This window comes from Callithrix jacchus, chromosome 8 (assembly GCF_049354715.1).
Source record: "Callithrix jacchus isolate 240 chromosome 8, calJac240_pri, whole genome shotgun sequence".
Taxonomy (NCBI): Eukaryota; Metazoa; Chordata; class Mammalia; order Primates; family Cebidae; genus Callithrix; species Callithrix jacchus.
The window spans coordinates 38,074,543-38,091,912 of NC_133509.1; the positions used below are offsets into that span (position 1 = coordinate 38,074,543).

Here is a 17,370-nt window from a genome sequence, read left to right on the forward strand (position 1 = left end):
TCCACATTAGTTTTTAAAACTTTGTTGGTATGTTTGTTCTGTTTTTCAGATGGAGTCTCACTCTGTTGCCCAGGCTGGGGTACAGAGGCACAATATTGGCTCACTGCAACCTCCACCTCCTGGGTTCAAGTGAGTCCCCTGCCTCAGCCTCCCAAGTAGCTGGGGTTACAGGTGCCTGACACCATGCTCAGCTTTTTTTTTTTTTTTTTTTTTTTGAGACAGAGTCTTGCTCTGTCACCCAGGCTGGAGTGCAGGGGTGTGATCTCGGCTCACTGCAACCTCTACCCGCCAGGTTCAAGTGATTCTCCTCCCTTAGCCTCCTGAGTAGATGGGATTACAGGCATACGTGATCATGCCCAGCTAATTTTTTATTTTTAGTAGATATGGGGTTCCACTGTGTTGGCCAGGCTGGACTTGAATGACTGACCTCAAGTAATTTGCCTGCCTTGGCCTCCCAAAGTGCTGGGATTACGGGTGTGAGCCACTGTGCCTGGTCCCAATGTTCTAAGTCTTTTTTTTAAAATCAGTATTTTTAAAAAATGTGTAATTTTTGTTAGTTGCCTGTTTAACCCATAACTTCCTTTTACATCTCTCTGGATACTCGCTTCATATTTGTGTATGTTGCATAGCTTTACACACATTTGCATTGTTACGTTCATGTTATTTCTTTCTTTGAAACTTTAAGTACATTACATATGTTCTTTTTATATGTTATAAAGCATGATAATAAGGTGATCACCTGTGCACATACCACCCAATTTGAGAAATAGAACCTTGCTGTACCCTTGAGGCTCCTTATATGTGTCTTTCTGGTTACAACTCTCCCTCTCCCAAGAAATATAATTTTGTATTTATCCATTTTCTGTCTTTTTTTGTAATTTTACCTCATTTATATCATTAAGCAATATATTGTTCAGTTTAGTTTGATTTTTAAACTTTATATAGAGTATCATATTGCACAGATTCTTGGTTTTTCATTCAACATTGCAGGAGATGGACAGGAGATGATGAGGTGGGAAGGTGGGGAGGGGAGGGTATGTTTTCTGGTTAAATTGTTAATCCTTGGAGAATCAGAGACTATATCTTATATATCCCTTTAATACCCCTTTTTAACACAGGGCCTGCTCTTGCAAGCTAAGTCTCCTAGTGATTTATACTGACAGTGAAACAATGCTGTTGTCTCTATTAAGTATGAGGATACCTAGGGGAACTCTGGCATACTGTTTCTTTAATGGATGCTCTTAGCAGGTTTGATGATGAATTGTTGCGGAATCAGTTACCTCGCTAGAAGGACATATTTGGTATCAGTTGATCCATTTGGGAGTGATAGTGTGATCCAGAGACCTTTTCTCCCCATCACTACAGCTTTAGATGCCGGACCCTGGGTGGATGGTAAAGGGTAGAAAATGTTTGTATATTAGATCATTGTTTCTAAATGCATAAGTCTGAAAGTATAAATTAAAGTGTTTGATTCAACATGTGTTTGTAGATACCTGGAGCAAGTATAGATAGAAAAAAGGTGAAAATGAGGATTACAAGGGATGAGTACCAATAAATAACAAAGTATCAATATTTAATATAAAATATTACTAGAATTAAAGCAAATTGGGGTGCTTTTGAAATTTCTATTGGTGAACAGAGGCCTCCCCATCCCCTGCTCCAAGTTGCATCTTACTCAGCTTTTTAGGATTAGATGTTTATTGGTGTCCATTTGTTTAATAATAGTGAACTGATAGAATGAAGATTAAGAGATTGGAAAGAAGTAGCCAGACATGGTGGCTGATGCCTGTAATCCTAGCACTGTGGGAGGCTGAGGCGGGTGGATCACTTAAGACCAGGACTTTGAGACCAGCCTGGCAAATATGACAAAACCACATATCTACTGAAAATACAAAAGCTAGCTAGGGGCAAACGCCTGTTAATTCCAGCTACTCAGGAGGCTTAGATAGGAGGATTGCTTGAGCTCCCAAGGAGGACTGCAGTGAGCCAAGGTGGTCACCTGGGTAACAAGAGTGAGACCATATTTAAAAAAAAAAAAAAAAAGAAGAAGAAGAAATCACTTAAAAAAAAATAAATAGATATCATCAATAAGAAAGAGAAATATGAGGCCGGGCGCGGTGGCTCACGCCTGTAATCCCAGCACTTTGGGAGGCCAAGGCGGGTGGATTACGAGGTCAGGAGATCGAGACCATCCTGATCAACATGGTGAAACCCCGTCTCTACTAAAAATACAAAAAATTAGCTGGGCATGGTGGCGCCTGCCTGTAATCCCAGCTACTCAGGAGGCTGAGGCAGGAGAATTGCCTGAACCTGGGAGGCGGAGGTTGTGGTGAGCCGAGATCGCGCCATTGCACTTCAGCCTGGGTAACAAGAGCGAAACTCCGTCTCAAAAAAAAAAAAAAAAAGAGAAATATTTCTAGATGAGTATTTTGTGTACTTCTGATATACATTAATGCTTTTTTTGTTGTTGTTTTTTGTGTTTTTTGAGACAGACCCTCTCTGTGTCACCAGGCTGGAGTGCACTGGCATGATCTTGCCTCACTGCAACCTCTGCCTCCTGGGTTCAAGTGATTCTTCTGCCTCAGCCTCCCTAGTTGCTGGGACTATAGGCACGCTCCGCCATGCCTAGCTAATTTTTGTATTTTTAGTAGAGATGGTGTTTTACCAGGATGACATTAATATGACATTAATGCTATTTTAACCAAAGAAACATGTAAAAGCTTCTATTATTCTTACTACTAGTTCCTTTGACAGGTAAGATTCCCAACTCTTAAGACAAAATGATACAAAAAGTAATTCAATTGGTTAATGAAAATTTGAAAAAAATTATTAAAATTATTAAATTGTTCACTTATATTCTGCATATCTTGATATTCTAAATAAAAATTAACCCTAAGAGTTAATTTAGGAGTTTTATTTTTTAACTGCTCCCTTGTTTTATTGTTAATGAGGAAAATTAGTATAATTGTATTTGTTTCAGGAAATAACTACTTTTAAGGAAATACAGCATCCATTGTGAAAGAAAAGATAATTCATCATGCCTGCTGTGGCTTCACTTCCTAAAGAACTCTACCTCAGTTCTTCACTAAAAGACCTCAATAAGAAGACAGAAGTTAAACCAGAGAAGATAAGCACTAAGAGGTATGATGTATCCTTTGCTAGTTTGATTGAATCAAATATTAATTTTTAGTTTATTTCCATATTAAAGTTAGGTGATGTTAATTTAAAGTTTATTTGAAAAATAACACCATCACATGAATAAAATAAGGTCTCCTTGGAGAAGGTCTTAAAGCAATTATAGAATAATACATATATATTCTGCTAATATGCATATTATCAACTTTCCAGAAAGATCATACACATATCTCTAAGTCAGAAGTTTAAGAGGCAAGAATTATAAGGGTTCTAAAAAAAAGAAATTCAGCCACAAGTCATTGTCTTTTCATAAAACAGTATAAAAATAATTCCCTTTTGGCTGGGCATGATGGCTCATGCCTGTAAACCCAGCATTTTGAGAGGCCAAGGTGGGCAGATCACCTGAGGTCAAGAGTTCCAGACCAGCCTGGCTAACATAGTGAAACCCCGTTTCTACTAAAAATACAAAAAATTAGCTGGGTGTGGTGGCATGTGCCGTAATCCCAGCTAGTTGGGAGGCTGAGGCAGGAGGATCTCTTGAAACCAAGAGACCGAGGTTGCAGTGAGCCCAAGATTGTGCCATTGCACTCCACCTTGGGCAACAAGAGCAAAACTCTGTCTCAAATAATAATGATAATTCACCTCCCCCGTTTTTTTTGAGACAGGGTCTTGCTGTCTTGCAGGAATGCAGTGGCATGCTCATGGCTCACTGCAGCTTCAACTTCCTGGGTTCAAGTGATCCTCTTGGCTCACTAGCTCCCAAGTAGCCAGGACCACATGCTTGTGCCCCAATGCCCAGCTAATTCTTAAATTTCTTAGAGAGATGGGGTCTTACTGTGTTGCCTGGATGGTCTTGAATTCATGGCCTCAAGTGATCCACCTGCCTTGGCCTTCCAAAGTGCTGGGATTATAGGAGTGAGCCACCACATCTGGCCAGAGAATGATACAAACTTTAAAGAAAGAATGGAAAATTCCGGAATGAATTGAATTTTAAATCATTACTGAAGACAAAATGGGCTTTTAAAAAAGATGCTTTTGGCCAGACACTGTGGCTCACTCCTGTAATCCCAGCACTTTGAGAGGCCAAGGTGGGCGGATCACCAGAGGTCAGGAGTTTGAGACCAGCCTGGCCAATATGGTGAAACCACACCTTTACTAAAAATATAAAAATCAGCTGGGCATGGTGGCCCATGCCTGTAATCTCAGCTACTTGGGAGGCTGAGGCAGAAGAAATTGAATCTGGGAGGCGGAGGTTGCAGTGAGCCAAGATTGCACCATTGCACTCCAGCCTGGGCAACAAAAGCTAGACTCTTATCTCAGAAAAAAAAAAAAAAAAAAAAGAATGTGCAACCTAGATCCCTCACATGCGTAGTTCACAATAGAGTTCGTGCTCCTATGGGAATCTAATTTGGCCACTGATGTGACAGGAGGCGGAGCTCAGGCGGTAATGCAAACAATGAGGAGTGGCTGTAAATGCAGATGACAGCTCACTAGACCAACCACTCACCTCATGCTGTATATGGCCTGGTTCCTAACAGGCCACGAACCAGTACCAATCTGTGGCCCTGGGGTTGGGGACCCCTCTTAAAGATTATCTGTGGATTTTGTATATAACCTGTATTTTTTTTCCCAGATGTCAAGTGCTTTAATTATATTTTTTTTCTCTAATTTTAAGCTATGTGCACAGTGCCCTGAAGATCTTTAAGACAGCAGAAGAATGCAGATTAGATCGTGATGAGGAAAAGGCCTATGTACTATATATGAAATACGTGACTGTTTATAATCTTATCAAAAAAAGACCTGATTTCAAGCAACAGCAGGTACCTTTTATTTTTGAATTTTTATTTCCTAAGTTATTTTGCATAATGGAGCTATTGATTTTTTTCTAAAAATTTTAAATAATAATGAAATTAGCTCAAATTATATGCAGTATTATATCTATCTCATATGTAGATAGAAAAAGCAAACTAAAGATACAGTGTTATTCACAAATGGTTGTAATGTGTGAATTTGCTGTGGATTAGTACAAGTTTACAGCAACATACAGATTCATAATTTTTTTCTGAGTTAATTATTGCCAGGTCAAGTAGAAGGATTGAATTTGGTCATTAAGTAAGAAAATATGAGTTTTTTTAATTTTAATTTTAATTTTCCTTCATCGACGCATAAGCTGAGAAAATGCAACTTTTTAAAATAGTACTTTTATTGTACTTTCTTAAGATTTGAGGTTTAGTCTCTTATTTTTATGTGACAACTTTTTTTTTTATTACTGTATATTTTTTGAGACAGAGTCTTGCTATGTTGCTCAGGCTGGAGTACAGTGGCACAACCTTGGCTCACTGCAACCTCTGCCTCCCAGGTTCAAGTGATTCTCCTGTCTCAGTCTCCCGAGTAGCTGGAACCCCACGCACCTGCCACCATGCCTGGCTAATTTTTGTATTTTTAGTAGAGTTGGGGGTTTCTCCATATTGGCCAGGCTGTCGCAAACTCCTGACCTCGTTATCTGCCCACTTTGGTCTTCCAAAGTGCTGGGATTACAGGGGTGAGCCACTACGCCTGGCCAGCTACTAGGTTTTTAGATCTATCTTTGAAAGAGGGAGCCCCTTTAATTTGGAGGTTCATCCATCTGTCCACAGTGGTTGAATTAATCCTGCCCTGGGAGAAACATTATTTATCATTTTTGGACCTGCGTATCTGTAGATAATAGACAGAGGCCTTTCTAAATGCAAACAAATTTTTGAAATATGTTAAAGTGGAATTATTTAAAAGGCAGGATAAACAGTGCTTACTAAAGTAAATATTTTTGAAAGTCTTGAAATTAGGATAACTTTGTTAGTTGTTTGTTTTGTCTGTGTGGCAGGGTTTTGTTTTATTTTGTTTTTAATTTTTTGAGATAAAGTCTCACTCTGTCACCCAAGCTGGAGTGCAATGGTGCGATCTTGGCTCATTGCAACCTCTGCCTCCCTAGTTCAATTGATTTACCTGCCTCAGCCTCCCAAGTAGCTGGGATTACAGGTGTGTGCCACCACACCAGGGTAATTTTTGTATTTTTGGTAGAGATGGGGTTTCACCATGTTGATTAGGCTGCTCTTGAACCTGACCCCAGGTGATCCACCTACCTCAGCCTCCCAAAGTGCTGGGATTACAGACAGGAGCCACCACACCTGGCCAGAGTTTTTTTTTGTTTTTTTTAAACATTCTTGTTTACTTTTTTCTTTATTCTTGGAAGTTAGTAGTTATTTTTTTTCTATGACAAGATTGAGAATATTTTTGTAGCTAGATTTTTTTTTTAATCTTCTTGAGAAGGTAGTGAGTACATTTAAATAGATAAGAGATTTTTCATTTCTATAGAGTCTCTATTGCACTTCCAAAGGGAGTATCTAGGCAGAGAAGTTCAGGTTGAGAAGTTCCCTGCAAAGATTCCGGTAACTTAGGCCATTATTTTATATGATTCAGTAGTTCAGTTCCTGCTTTTCAGTAAAAGGATTATTTTCATTTACTCTGTCCAGAGTATTTCATTGTTTCTGTCTTAGAACTATTTTTTGTTTGTTCTGAGACAGAATCTCACTTCCATCACCCAGGTTGGAGTTCAGTGGTCACAATCAAGGCTCACTGCAGCTTCCACTTTCTGGACTCAGCTGATTCTCCCACGTCAGCCTCCAGAATAGCTGGGACTACAGACACGTACCACCACACCTGGCTAATTTTTTTATTTTTTGTAGAAACGCAGGGTCTTACCCTGTTGCCTAGGCTGGTCTTGAACTCCTGGGCTCAAGGGATCCATCCACCTGCCTCGGCCTCCCAAAGTGCTGGGATTACAGCTGTGAGCCACCTCGTCCAGCTGCAGAACTGTTTTTTGCTGTGTTTTCTATAGCCCAACCTCTCTAGTATACTTCAAGTATGTGAGGTGCTAAATTTACTAACAAGATATTTTCTGTTTTTACCCTTTCAATCAGATAGGGACTGAATATATATCATTAAACTTCCTTAGAAACTTGTATTTTTTCACTCTTATTTTGTACTAGAAAATGTTTGCGATTTAGGCCTGGTGCAGTGGGTCACCCCTGTAATCCCACTGCTTTGGGAGGCTGAGGAGGGTGGATCACTTGCGGTCAGGAGTTTGAGACCAGCCTGGCCAACATGGTGAAACCCCATCTCTACTAAAAATACAAAAATTAGCTAGGCATGGTAGTGTGCATCCGTAGTTCCAGCTGTTTGGGAGGCTGAGGCAGGGGAATTGCTTGAATCTGGGAGGCAGAGGTTGCAGGGAGCTGAGATCGCACCACTGCACTCCAGCCTGGGCTACACAGTGAGACTCCATCTCAAAAAAAAAAAAAAAAAAAAGAACAAAACAAGTCATAGCATTTTTGGTTTTACTTTGTATCTTGTTTTTATTGAGAATGATCACATTATGATTTCTGTTAAATGATTCTGTTAATGTAATGATTACATATGTTTTCTGTTAAGAGAATTACATCAGTAGTCATGACATTGTGTGTGCTAACTGAAATTTTTGTAACGTTCAGTTGATACAGTATTGAACAAACTGTTCACTTTTATTGGAATTAAGTAGTGAAGGGTCCTTCTAATATATTTAGGCTGTAGGAGAATAAAGCAAACAAAGCATGATCTACTTTTTTTTTTTTTTTTTGAGACATGGTCTTGCTCTGTCGCTCAGGCTGGAGTGCAGTGGTGTGATCTCGGCTCACTGCAACCTCATCCTCCTGGGTTCCAGCAGTTCTCCTGCCTCAGCCTCTGGAGTAGCTGGGTTTACTCCTGAGTAGCTGGGCTCGCACCACCATACCTGGCTAATTTTTATATTTTTAGTAGAGATGGGGTTTCACCATGTTGGTCAGGCTGGTCTCCAACTCCTGACCTCGTGATCCTCCCACCTTGGCCTCCCAAAGTGCTGTGATTGCAGGTATGAGCCACCATGCCCGACCAGCATGATCTACTTTTAGGCTAGATAGACATATGATAACTGTTAATAGACCTTTTTTGAGGCAGTGTCTCACTCTCTTTCTCTGTTGGAATACAGTGGTGTGATCATGGCTTACTGAAGCCTCAACCCTCTGGGTACAAGCTGTCTACCCACTTTGGCCTCACAAAGTGTTGGGGTTACAGGTGTGAGCCGCCTGGCCTGGCCATCAACAGATCTTTGTTCTTAAAAATCAGTCTTAGCCAGGTGCGGTGGCTCCTGCCTCTAATCCCAGCACTTTGGGAGGCCGAGGCAGGCGGATTGCCTGAGCTCAGGAGTTTGAGACCAGCCTGGGAACATAGTGAAACCCCGTCTACTAAAAAAAAAAATTAGCCAGGCGTGGCAGCACACTCCTGTAGTCCCAGCTACTCGGGAAGCTGAGGCAGGAGAATTGTAAGAACCCGGGAAGCAGAGGTTGCGGTAAGCTAAGATGGCACCACTGCACTCCAGCCTGGGCGACAGAGCGAGACTCTGTCTCAAAAAAAAGGAAAAAAAATAAGTCTCATGTTAATTGGGACACAAAAATTAAATATTTTGCTATATTACTCATATTCTGTTCTTGTGTTACCACATACTCTTGAAATTTAAAAAGTGTTTAGAATGATAGATTGTTGAGCACCAGTATATTTGATTAGAGCTCAGGTCCAGGTTTCTGAAATTATGTTTGTAAATACTTGGCAGTTTTCTTTAGAAAAATTTAATTATTCTTATGCTCCAGGTTGTATTGTGCTACTGGTCACTGGTCTTATGGGAATGAAATATGTACTGTTAGTTTTTGTTGTTACTGTTTTGAAATGGAGTCTTACTCTGTCGCCTAGACTGGAATGCGGTAGCACTATCTCGGCTCACTGCAACCTCCACCTCCCAGGTTCAAGTGATTCTCCTGCCTCAGCCTCCCAAGTTGCTGGGATTACAGACAGGGACCACCACGCCTGGCTAATTTTCATATTTTTAGTAGAAACGGGGGTTTGCCATCTTGGCCAGGCTGGTCTTAAACTCCTGACCTCAGGTGATCCACCTGCCTCAGCCTTCCAAAGTGCTGGGATTACAGGTGTCAGTCACCGCGCCCAGCCTACTGTTAGTTTTGATCTGCCTTGGAAGTTATATTTCTTTATTTGTATCATAAGTAATCTAGAAGTTATATATTTATATGGGCTGTTATATATGTTTATATGGCTTCACCATTGCAGCTCTTCATAACTGAGAGCCAAGATGACTACTTCTGAGCTATAACTCTTCTTTTTACAAATTTTGATTATTATAATTTGTAATGAACTGCTATTAGGCTCTATTTGCAAAGTTATGTTGACATGTTATGACAAATTGGATGCAGTAATCATTAAATTGACTTAACTGGCTACTGTTAAGTCATACCAACCTTGATTTGAAAATATCTCTGATTGTAGGGTCCAACTTCATTGTACTTTTTAGTAAATTATATGCCAAACCTTTTGCTTGTTTTTTTTTTTTTTTTTTTTTTTTTTTTGAGTCTCACTCTTTTGTCCAGGCTGGACTGCGGTGGCGCGATCTTGGCTCACTGCAGTTCTCCTGCTTCAGCCTCCCGAGTAGCTGAGGCTACAGGTGTGCATCACCATACCTGGGTAATTTTTTGTAGTTTTAGTAGAGACGGAGGCTGGTCTCAAGCTTTTGTCCTTGTGATCCACCCGCCTCAGCCTCCCAAAGTACTGGGATTACAGTCATGAGCTGCTGCACCTGGCCACCTTTTGCATTTTTTAAAGGTAGATTATACTTTTTTTTTTCTTCTTCCTGAGACAGAGTCTTGTTCTGTTGCCCAGTCTGGAGTGCAGTGGTGCAATCTCAGTTCACTGCAACTTCCGTCTCCAGGGTTCAAGTGATTCTCCTGCCTCAGCTTCCTGAGTAGCTGGGATTACAGGGGCATACTACCACACCCACCTGATTTTCATATGTTTAGTAGGCACAGGGTTTCATCTTGTTGGCCAGGATGACCTTGGAACTCCTGTCCTCAAGTGATCTGCCTGCCTCAGCCTCCCAAAGTGCTTGGATTACGGTTGTGAGCCACCATGCCTGGCTGGATTATAGTATTAAGTATTTATTTTCCATTACTTGGTTTTTAGTTGGTCCAAGTTTCCTAAAGTATAAAACTTGTTTTATGTATCAAAAGTGTTTTGACTCCAGTTGGGATGTAGGTAGCTATTGTAGAGTACAGGGGGAAGCAAAAATATCTGTTTAGAACAAGTAAACAAAACAAATTCCATGTTGTGTCTGTAAACATTTTGCATTATTACTTGTAAGACTAGAGGAAAAATCAAAGTACATATTTTTAATTAGAAAACACATCTTATTCTTGAAAGCTTTGCTTGTTGGCACTTATAAATAATAAGAATGTTATTTATACTTTTTAATGGTGATTTACAAATCAAATTTATGAACTACTGGATCTTTTTAACTTACTAATAGTATGAAGACATACTTTTGAAACATTTGGAGAATAAATTATACATTTATGTAAGTTAAAAGTTTTAAAAAATCTTCAATTGTAATAAAACAAACTTCCCTTTGTATAAGCACCATGATTGTAATGCTTTTAGCACTAGTTTTACATGCAATGCCTAGTACTAACAATATGGGATGGTTTTCCTGTAATTTTAGGATTATTTCCATTCAATACTTGGACCTGCAAACATCAAAAAAGCCATTGAAGAAGCTGAAAGACTCTCTGAAAGCCTTAAATTAAGGTACAGATATTATGAAATCTTTAAAATAATGTAAATTTAGAGTATAAAAGTAATATTTAAGATTTACCGCCTGGCGCAGTGGCTCACGCCTATAATCCCAGCACTTTGGGAGGCTGAGGTGGGCAGATCACAAGGTCAGAAGATCGAGACCATCCTGGCCAACATAGTGAAACGCTGTCTCTACTAAAATATAAAAATTAGCTGGGCGTGGTGGCACGCATCTGTAGTCCCAGCTACTTGGGAGGCTGAGGTAGGAGAATTGCTTGAACCCGGGAGGCGGAGGTTGCGGTGAGCCAAGATCGCAGGTACATATTTTTAATTAGAAAACACATATTATTCTTGAAAGCTTTGCTTATTGGCACTTATTCATAAATAACAAGAATGTTATTTATACTTTTTAACAGTGATTTACAAATCTTGTTGCACTGCACTCCAGCCTGGTGCCTGGTGACAGAGCAAGACTCTGTCTCAAAAAAAAAAAAAAAAAAAAAAAAAAGGATTTACCCATTTATATCTGACCATTCACTAATATTTCATTTTTTTCCCTTGAGATAAGAGTTTTGCTCTTGTCGCCGAGGCTCAAGTGCAGTGGTGTGCTCCCAAGACACTCGCTGCAGCCTCTGCCTCCTGGGTTTAAGCAGTTCTCCTGCCTCAGCCTCCAAAGTAGCTGGGATTACAGGCTCCCACTACCATGCCCAGCTAATTTTTTATTTTTAGTAGAGAGGGGGTTTCACCATGTTGGCCAGGCTAGTCTTGAACTCCTGATCTCAAATGATCTGCCTACCTTGGCCTCCCAAAGTGATGGGGTTATAGGCATGAGCCACCATGCCCAGCCATATTCCAATTTTTAGAAATAAATCTTATATTAACTGGGAGACAAACATTAAAATTTTTTTATATCACTTATATAGTGTTCATGTGTTGCCACTAATATTCTTTATTTAAATTTTTGAAAGTGTTTAGAATGACAGGTTGTTAAGTTAAACACTGGTTTGTTAGAACTCAGGTCCAATATTTCTAAGTTATAATATTTGTAAGTTTCTGGCAGTATTCTTTAGAAAATTTTAATTATTCATATGTTCTTTGGTGGATCATGCTTCTGGACACTATGTTAATAGAAATGAAGGATTTACTGTTAGTTTTGATCTGCCTAATTACAGAAGTTATTTAAATTTAGAAAAAAAAAAACAAAACTGATTCCAGTATTTGCCATGACTTGCTTACCAGGTTTACAATTATAAAACAACAGGAGTATGTTTCAGTTTTTGTTCATTAGTCATTCTTTCATATTTAAATTGTTTCCCTTATGAACAACATAATGCTGTCGTGTGGATCCTAGTAGATAAATTTCTGCCTGTATCTATAGCATAAAAATTGTTAATGGATAAAACCAAAAGCATTCTCAGCAATATGATACAGAAGGAGAGAACATTGGAACTGGTTTTTTGTTTTGTTTTGTTTTTTGAGACAGAGTTTTGTTCTTGTTGCACAGGCTTGAGTGCAGTGGCACGATCTCGGCTCACCACCGGGCTGCCTCCCGGGTTCAAGCAATTCTCCTACCTCAGCCTCCCGAGCAAGTGGAATTACAGGCATGCACCACCATGCCCAGCTAATTTTTTTGTATTTTTAGTAGAGATAGGGTATCTCCATGTTGGTCAGGCTGGTCTCAAACTCCCAACCTCAGGTGATCTGCCTGCCTCAGCCTCCCAAAGTGCTGGGATTACAGGCGTGAGCCACTGAGCCTGGCCAGGAACTGGTTTTAAATCATATGAGCTGCCAAAGCCTGGTTAGTGAAAAAGGGCAAATTGAGAGATGTATGATGCAAATAGTAATTTGAAGGAGGAAACTGAAAGATTTAAGTAGGGTGACATGTTTCTTTACTTTTTCTTTTTCTTTTTTTTTCCTTTTTTTTTTCCCCACCTCATCCTCCCAGGGTGACATATTTCTTTACTGGATTGATTTTTTTTCACTGAGAATGTATCATATGTTACTTGTATTTAAAAATATTCTGGCTGGGTACGGTGGCTCACGCCTGTAATTCCCAGCACTTTGGGAGGCCCAGGCAGGCAGATTACTTGAGGCCAGGAGTTTGTGACTACCCTGGACAGCATGGTGAAACCCTGTGTCTACTAAAAATACAAAAAAGTAGGCTGGGTGTGGTGGTCATCACCCACCTGGAGTGGAGCTACTCTGGAGGCTGAGGCAGGAGAATTGCTTGAACCTGGGAGGTGGAGGCTACAGTGAGCCAAGATTGCACCACTGCGCTCCAGCCCAGGTGACAGAGTGAAACTCCACCTTAAAAAAAAAATTCTTTCTGAAATAAAAAGCTTAAAATGTTTTGTTCTTTAAAAAGTTTTTATTTGCCGGGCGCAGTGGCTTATGCCTGTAATCCTAGCATTTTGGGAGGCTGAGGCGGGCGGATCACCCGAGGTCAGGAGTTCAAGACCAGCCTGACCAATATGGTGAAATCCCGTCTTTAAAAAAAATTTAAAAATAAAAATAAAGTTTTATTTACATTTTTTTTTTAAATTTTTTAAGATGGAGTCTTACTGTGTCACCCAGGCTAGAGTACAGTGGTGTGATCTGGGCTCACTGCAGCCTTCACCTTCCAGGTTCAAATGATCCTTTGGCCTCAGCCTGTCAAGTAGCTGGGATTATAGGCATGCACCACCATACTTGGCTAGTTTTTGTATTTTTAGTAGAGATGGGGTATCACCATGTTGGACAGATTGGAATACGGCTGGGCACGGTGGCTCATGCCTGTAATCCTAGCACTTTAGGAGGCTGAGGCGGGCAGATCACTTGAAATCAGGAGTTTGAGACCAGCCTGGTCAACATGGTGAAATAACATCTCTACTAAAAATACAGAAAAAAAAAAAAAAGAGCCAGGCAAGGTGGCAGACGCCTATAATCCCAGCTACTCAGAAAGCTGAGGCAGGAGACTCACTTGAACCTGGGTAGCAGAGGTTGCAATGAACTGAGATCTTGCCACTTCACTCTAGCCTGGGTGACAGAGTGAGACTCTTGTCTCAAAAAAAGAAAATAACTCTCAACTTATAAAGGAAGTCATTGAAAAAATGATTCATTATTTAGATATTTACTTTTATGCTGTGATAGAATGAGCCATCTTTCAATGTAATGAGATCCCTGTTACTAAATAACCTCTGGGGTCCTTTCAAATTCTAAGGCTTTTTTTTTCTTAATTATTATTATTATTATCATATATATATATATTTTATTGCATTTTAGGTTTTGGGGTACATGTGAAGAACATGCAAGATTGTTGCATAGGTACACACATGGCCATGGGGTTTGCTGCCTTCCTTCCCATCACCTGTATCTGGCATTTCTCCCCTTGTTATCCCTAACTCCCCACCCCTGGCTGTCCCTCCCCGAGTTCCCCCCTAAAGACCCCAGTGTGTGATGCTCCCCTCCCTGTGTCCATGTGTTCTCATTGTTCAACACCTGCCTATGAGTAAGAGCATGTGGTGTTTGATTTTCTGTTCTCGTGTCAGTTTGCTGAGAATGATGGTGACCAGGTTCATCCATGTCCCTACAAAGAACATGAACTCATCGTTTTTGATGGCTGCATAATATTCCATGGCATATATGTGCCACACTGTCCCTGTCCAGTCTATCATCGATGGGCATTTGGGTTGGTTCCAAGTCTTTGCTATTGTTAACAGTGCTGCAATGAACATTTGTGTGCATGTGTCCTTAAAGTAGAATGATTTATAGTCCTTTGGATATATACCCAGTAATGGGATTGCTGGGTCAAATGGAATTTCTATTTCTGGGTCCTTGAGGAATTGCCACACTGTCTTCCACAATGGTTGAACTAATTTACACTCCCACCAACAGTGTAAAAGTGTTCCTATTTCTCCACATCCTTTCCAGCATCTGTTGTCTCCAGATTTTTTAATGATCGCCATTCTAACTGGCATGAGGTGGTATCTCAATGTAGTTTTGATTTGCATTTCTCTAATGACCAGTGATGATGGGCATTTTTTCCTATGTTTGTTGGCCTCATATATGTCTTCTTTTGTAAAGTGTCTGTTGATATCCTTTGCCCACCTTCGAATGGGCTTGTTTGTTTGTTTGTTTTTGTAAATCTGTTTTAGTTCTTTGTAGATTCTGGATATTAGCCCTTTGTCAGATGCGTAGATTGCAAAAATTTTTTCCCATTCTTTTGGTTGCCGATTCACTCTAATGATTGTTTCTTTTGCTATGCAGAAGCTCTGGAGTTTAATTAGGTCCCATTTGTCTATTTTGGCTTTTGTTGCCAATGCTTTTGGTGTTTTAGTCATGAAGTCCTTGCCTATGCCTATGTCCTGAATGATTTTGCCTAGGTTTTCTTCTAGGGATTTTATGGTGTTAGGTCTTATGTTTAAGTGTTTAATCCATCTGGAGTTAATTTTAGTGTAAGGTGTCAGGAAGGGGTCCAGTTTCTGCTTTCTGCACATGGCTAGCCAGTTTTCCCAACACCATTTATGAATTGTAAGGCTTTTTAAATGTACTTTGAATTTTTCCTTTGCATAGGTTATTTTGCAACTAGTTGTGGAGAACCTTTTCACTCTTTTTTCTCCCTGTCTGCCCTCTCCCAGCCTCCTGCACCATGTTGGTGTCTTTCACGGACATTTAGAGCAACTCTGTATGAACATATCTTCACATCTGTCCTGTCCTAATTCTGTAATAAGTCAATCACAGAGATGTTTTCCTCCTTTAAGTCTCTGAAATCTGCATGACTAGGATTTCTCTCTTGCCAGGTTCTGTAGGTTTGGAGAATAGATCATAACTTTCAGGTGAAAGCCCTCAACATCTTGGGGTAAATTTTCTGCTAAATTCTGCCCAATCGTGTAATGTCATGATCTGTGTCTTCCCACTCCAAGTATAGGCATAGCCCCAGATTCTTAAAAAATGCTTTAGTGAAAAGACCTAATAAGTGGCTAGAAAATAGATTTCAGTATCACCTCCCATTAAGGAATACTTACTAAACCTTTATTTGCCTGTCCCATTTCTTACTATTATCTTTTTTCATGGACACCTCTCATACCATAGACTAATTCATTTCTATTACATTCATGTTAAGGGAGGTCTCAGAGGTAATTTTGTCCAAGTCTGGAGGTATCAGAATCCTAGTAAAAGGGATTAGATAGGTAAAAGAATATGAAGTCAGTTTCAGAGAGCATACCACGCTCTCACTTCAACTTAGCAACTTAAGCTGCAAAGTAGGAGAGATGTCAGCTTTATTTAATTAGATTTATGGAGACTATAGAACAAATGCAAAATCAGTGGTAAAGTGTGGGTAAGATAAAAAAGGAAAAAAGAGAATCTTAAAGTTTTTTTATTTCTGTCTCAAATTGGATTTAGGCTGACGGTGTTTATTTCTTAGGGCAGGCAGTTCACATACTATTCCAGCATAGAACACTACTAGAGAACAAATATAGAGCAGTAGGTAAGTATACAGAGCCAGATTCCATGGGTATGGATCCCAGTTTTTCCTTTGTTAATTGTGTGAACTTGGGCAAATTACTTAGCCTCCCTCTGCCTCAGCTTCCTTATCTGTAACTAGGATAATCATAAACCTACCTCATAGTGTATTAAGAAAATTAACATTTATAAACACTTAGATGGTGTGTGGCACATATCAAATACTCAGTAAGTGTTTGTGCTTTTATTTTTGTTGTTATTAACAGTAGAAGCATTCTTGTTCTGTACCATCTTTCTTCCTGGCACTCCAGTAATTTACGTTGAGGAGGCAAGGTAAAACAATTGCATAATTTTGCTCTTGTTCCAAATCTTTCCATTCTGTTTCTAATAGTGAAATGATGCTGGCATATGCGATAGGCAGGAAAGTCTGGAGTTGATGTTTTCATAGAGATAATAGGGATACATGCTTGCTATTCTATGACCAAGTTCTAAACACAGTGCAGTGGAGAAGTAGGGGAAGTGAGTATCAGTAAGCAAGGCCCTGCTGGAGACTTGAGAATTCATTATCACTGGTTATTGCCTAAGCAGATGGAATATGGTGAAAAATCTGTTTCTGTAAAATTCTATCTGAAGTTATCATTTCAGTTTTTTTTATTCTCTCACATCTGTTGATGGGTTCATCATTCACTTTTGTTCTATTTATTTTAATGCACTGATTTTCATAAATCTGTTGTTTTCCCAGTAGAGCGTTATAATTTATTTTGAAACATTTTCTGATTTCCCTTTCTTCCTTGACCTATCATGGATCATTTAGAAGTGTGTTGTTTAATTTCCAAATATATGGGATTCTTCTTGTATCTTACTGATTTCTAATTTAATTTCATTATGGCTAAAGATGTTCAGTCCTTTTAAATGTATTCTTGTTTTGTGGCTTGGCATATGGTCTCTCAGTGAATGTACCATGTGCACTTATAAAGAAAATGTGGCTGTTGAATATACTGTTCTCTATATGTCATTTAGGTCAGAATAGCTGATAATGTTGTTCAGATCTTCTTTGTCTTTACCGATTGTAAGGTGGGGGTTCAAATTGTAATGGTGACTTAGAGAGGG

The 17,370-nt window shown here is 39.6% G+C and overlaps 1 protein-coding gene across 4 annotated transcripts in view; it reads left to right on the forward strand.

The window, feature by feature from the left end:
* Positions 1 to 17,370, forward strand: part of USP8 (ubiquitin specific peptidase 8) — an 82,004-nt gene that overhangs the window by 13,709 nt on the left and 50,925 nt on the right. For 2 of the 4 annotated variants that reach the window (XM_035259635.3, XM_078334231.1), the window contains exons 2-5: positions 50 to 129; positions 2,981 to 3,141; positions 4,811 to 4,955; positions 10,745 to 10,830. In XM_035259635.3, the coding sequence (XP_035115526.1) occupies positions 3,038 to 3,141; positions 4,811 to 4,955; positions 10,745 to 10,830 (335 nt within the window). In that variant the 5' untranslated portion in view covers positions 50 to 129; positions 2,981 to 3,037. The remainder of the gene's footprint in view (positions 1 to 49; positions 130 to 2,980; positions 3,142 to 4,810; positions 4,956 to 10,744; positions 10,831 to 17,370) is intronic. The other 2 variants (XM_002753479.7, XM_009005444.5) reach the window with 1 other exon arrangement.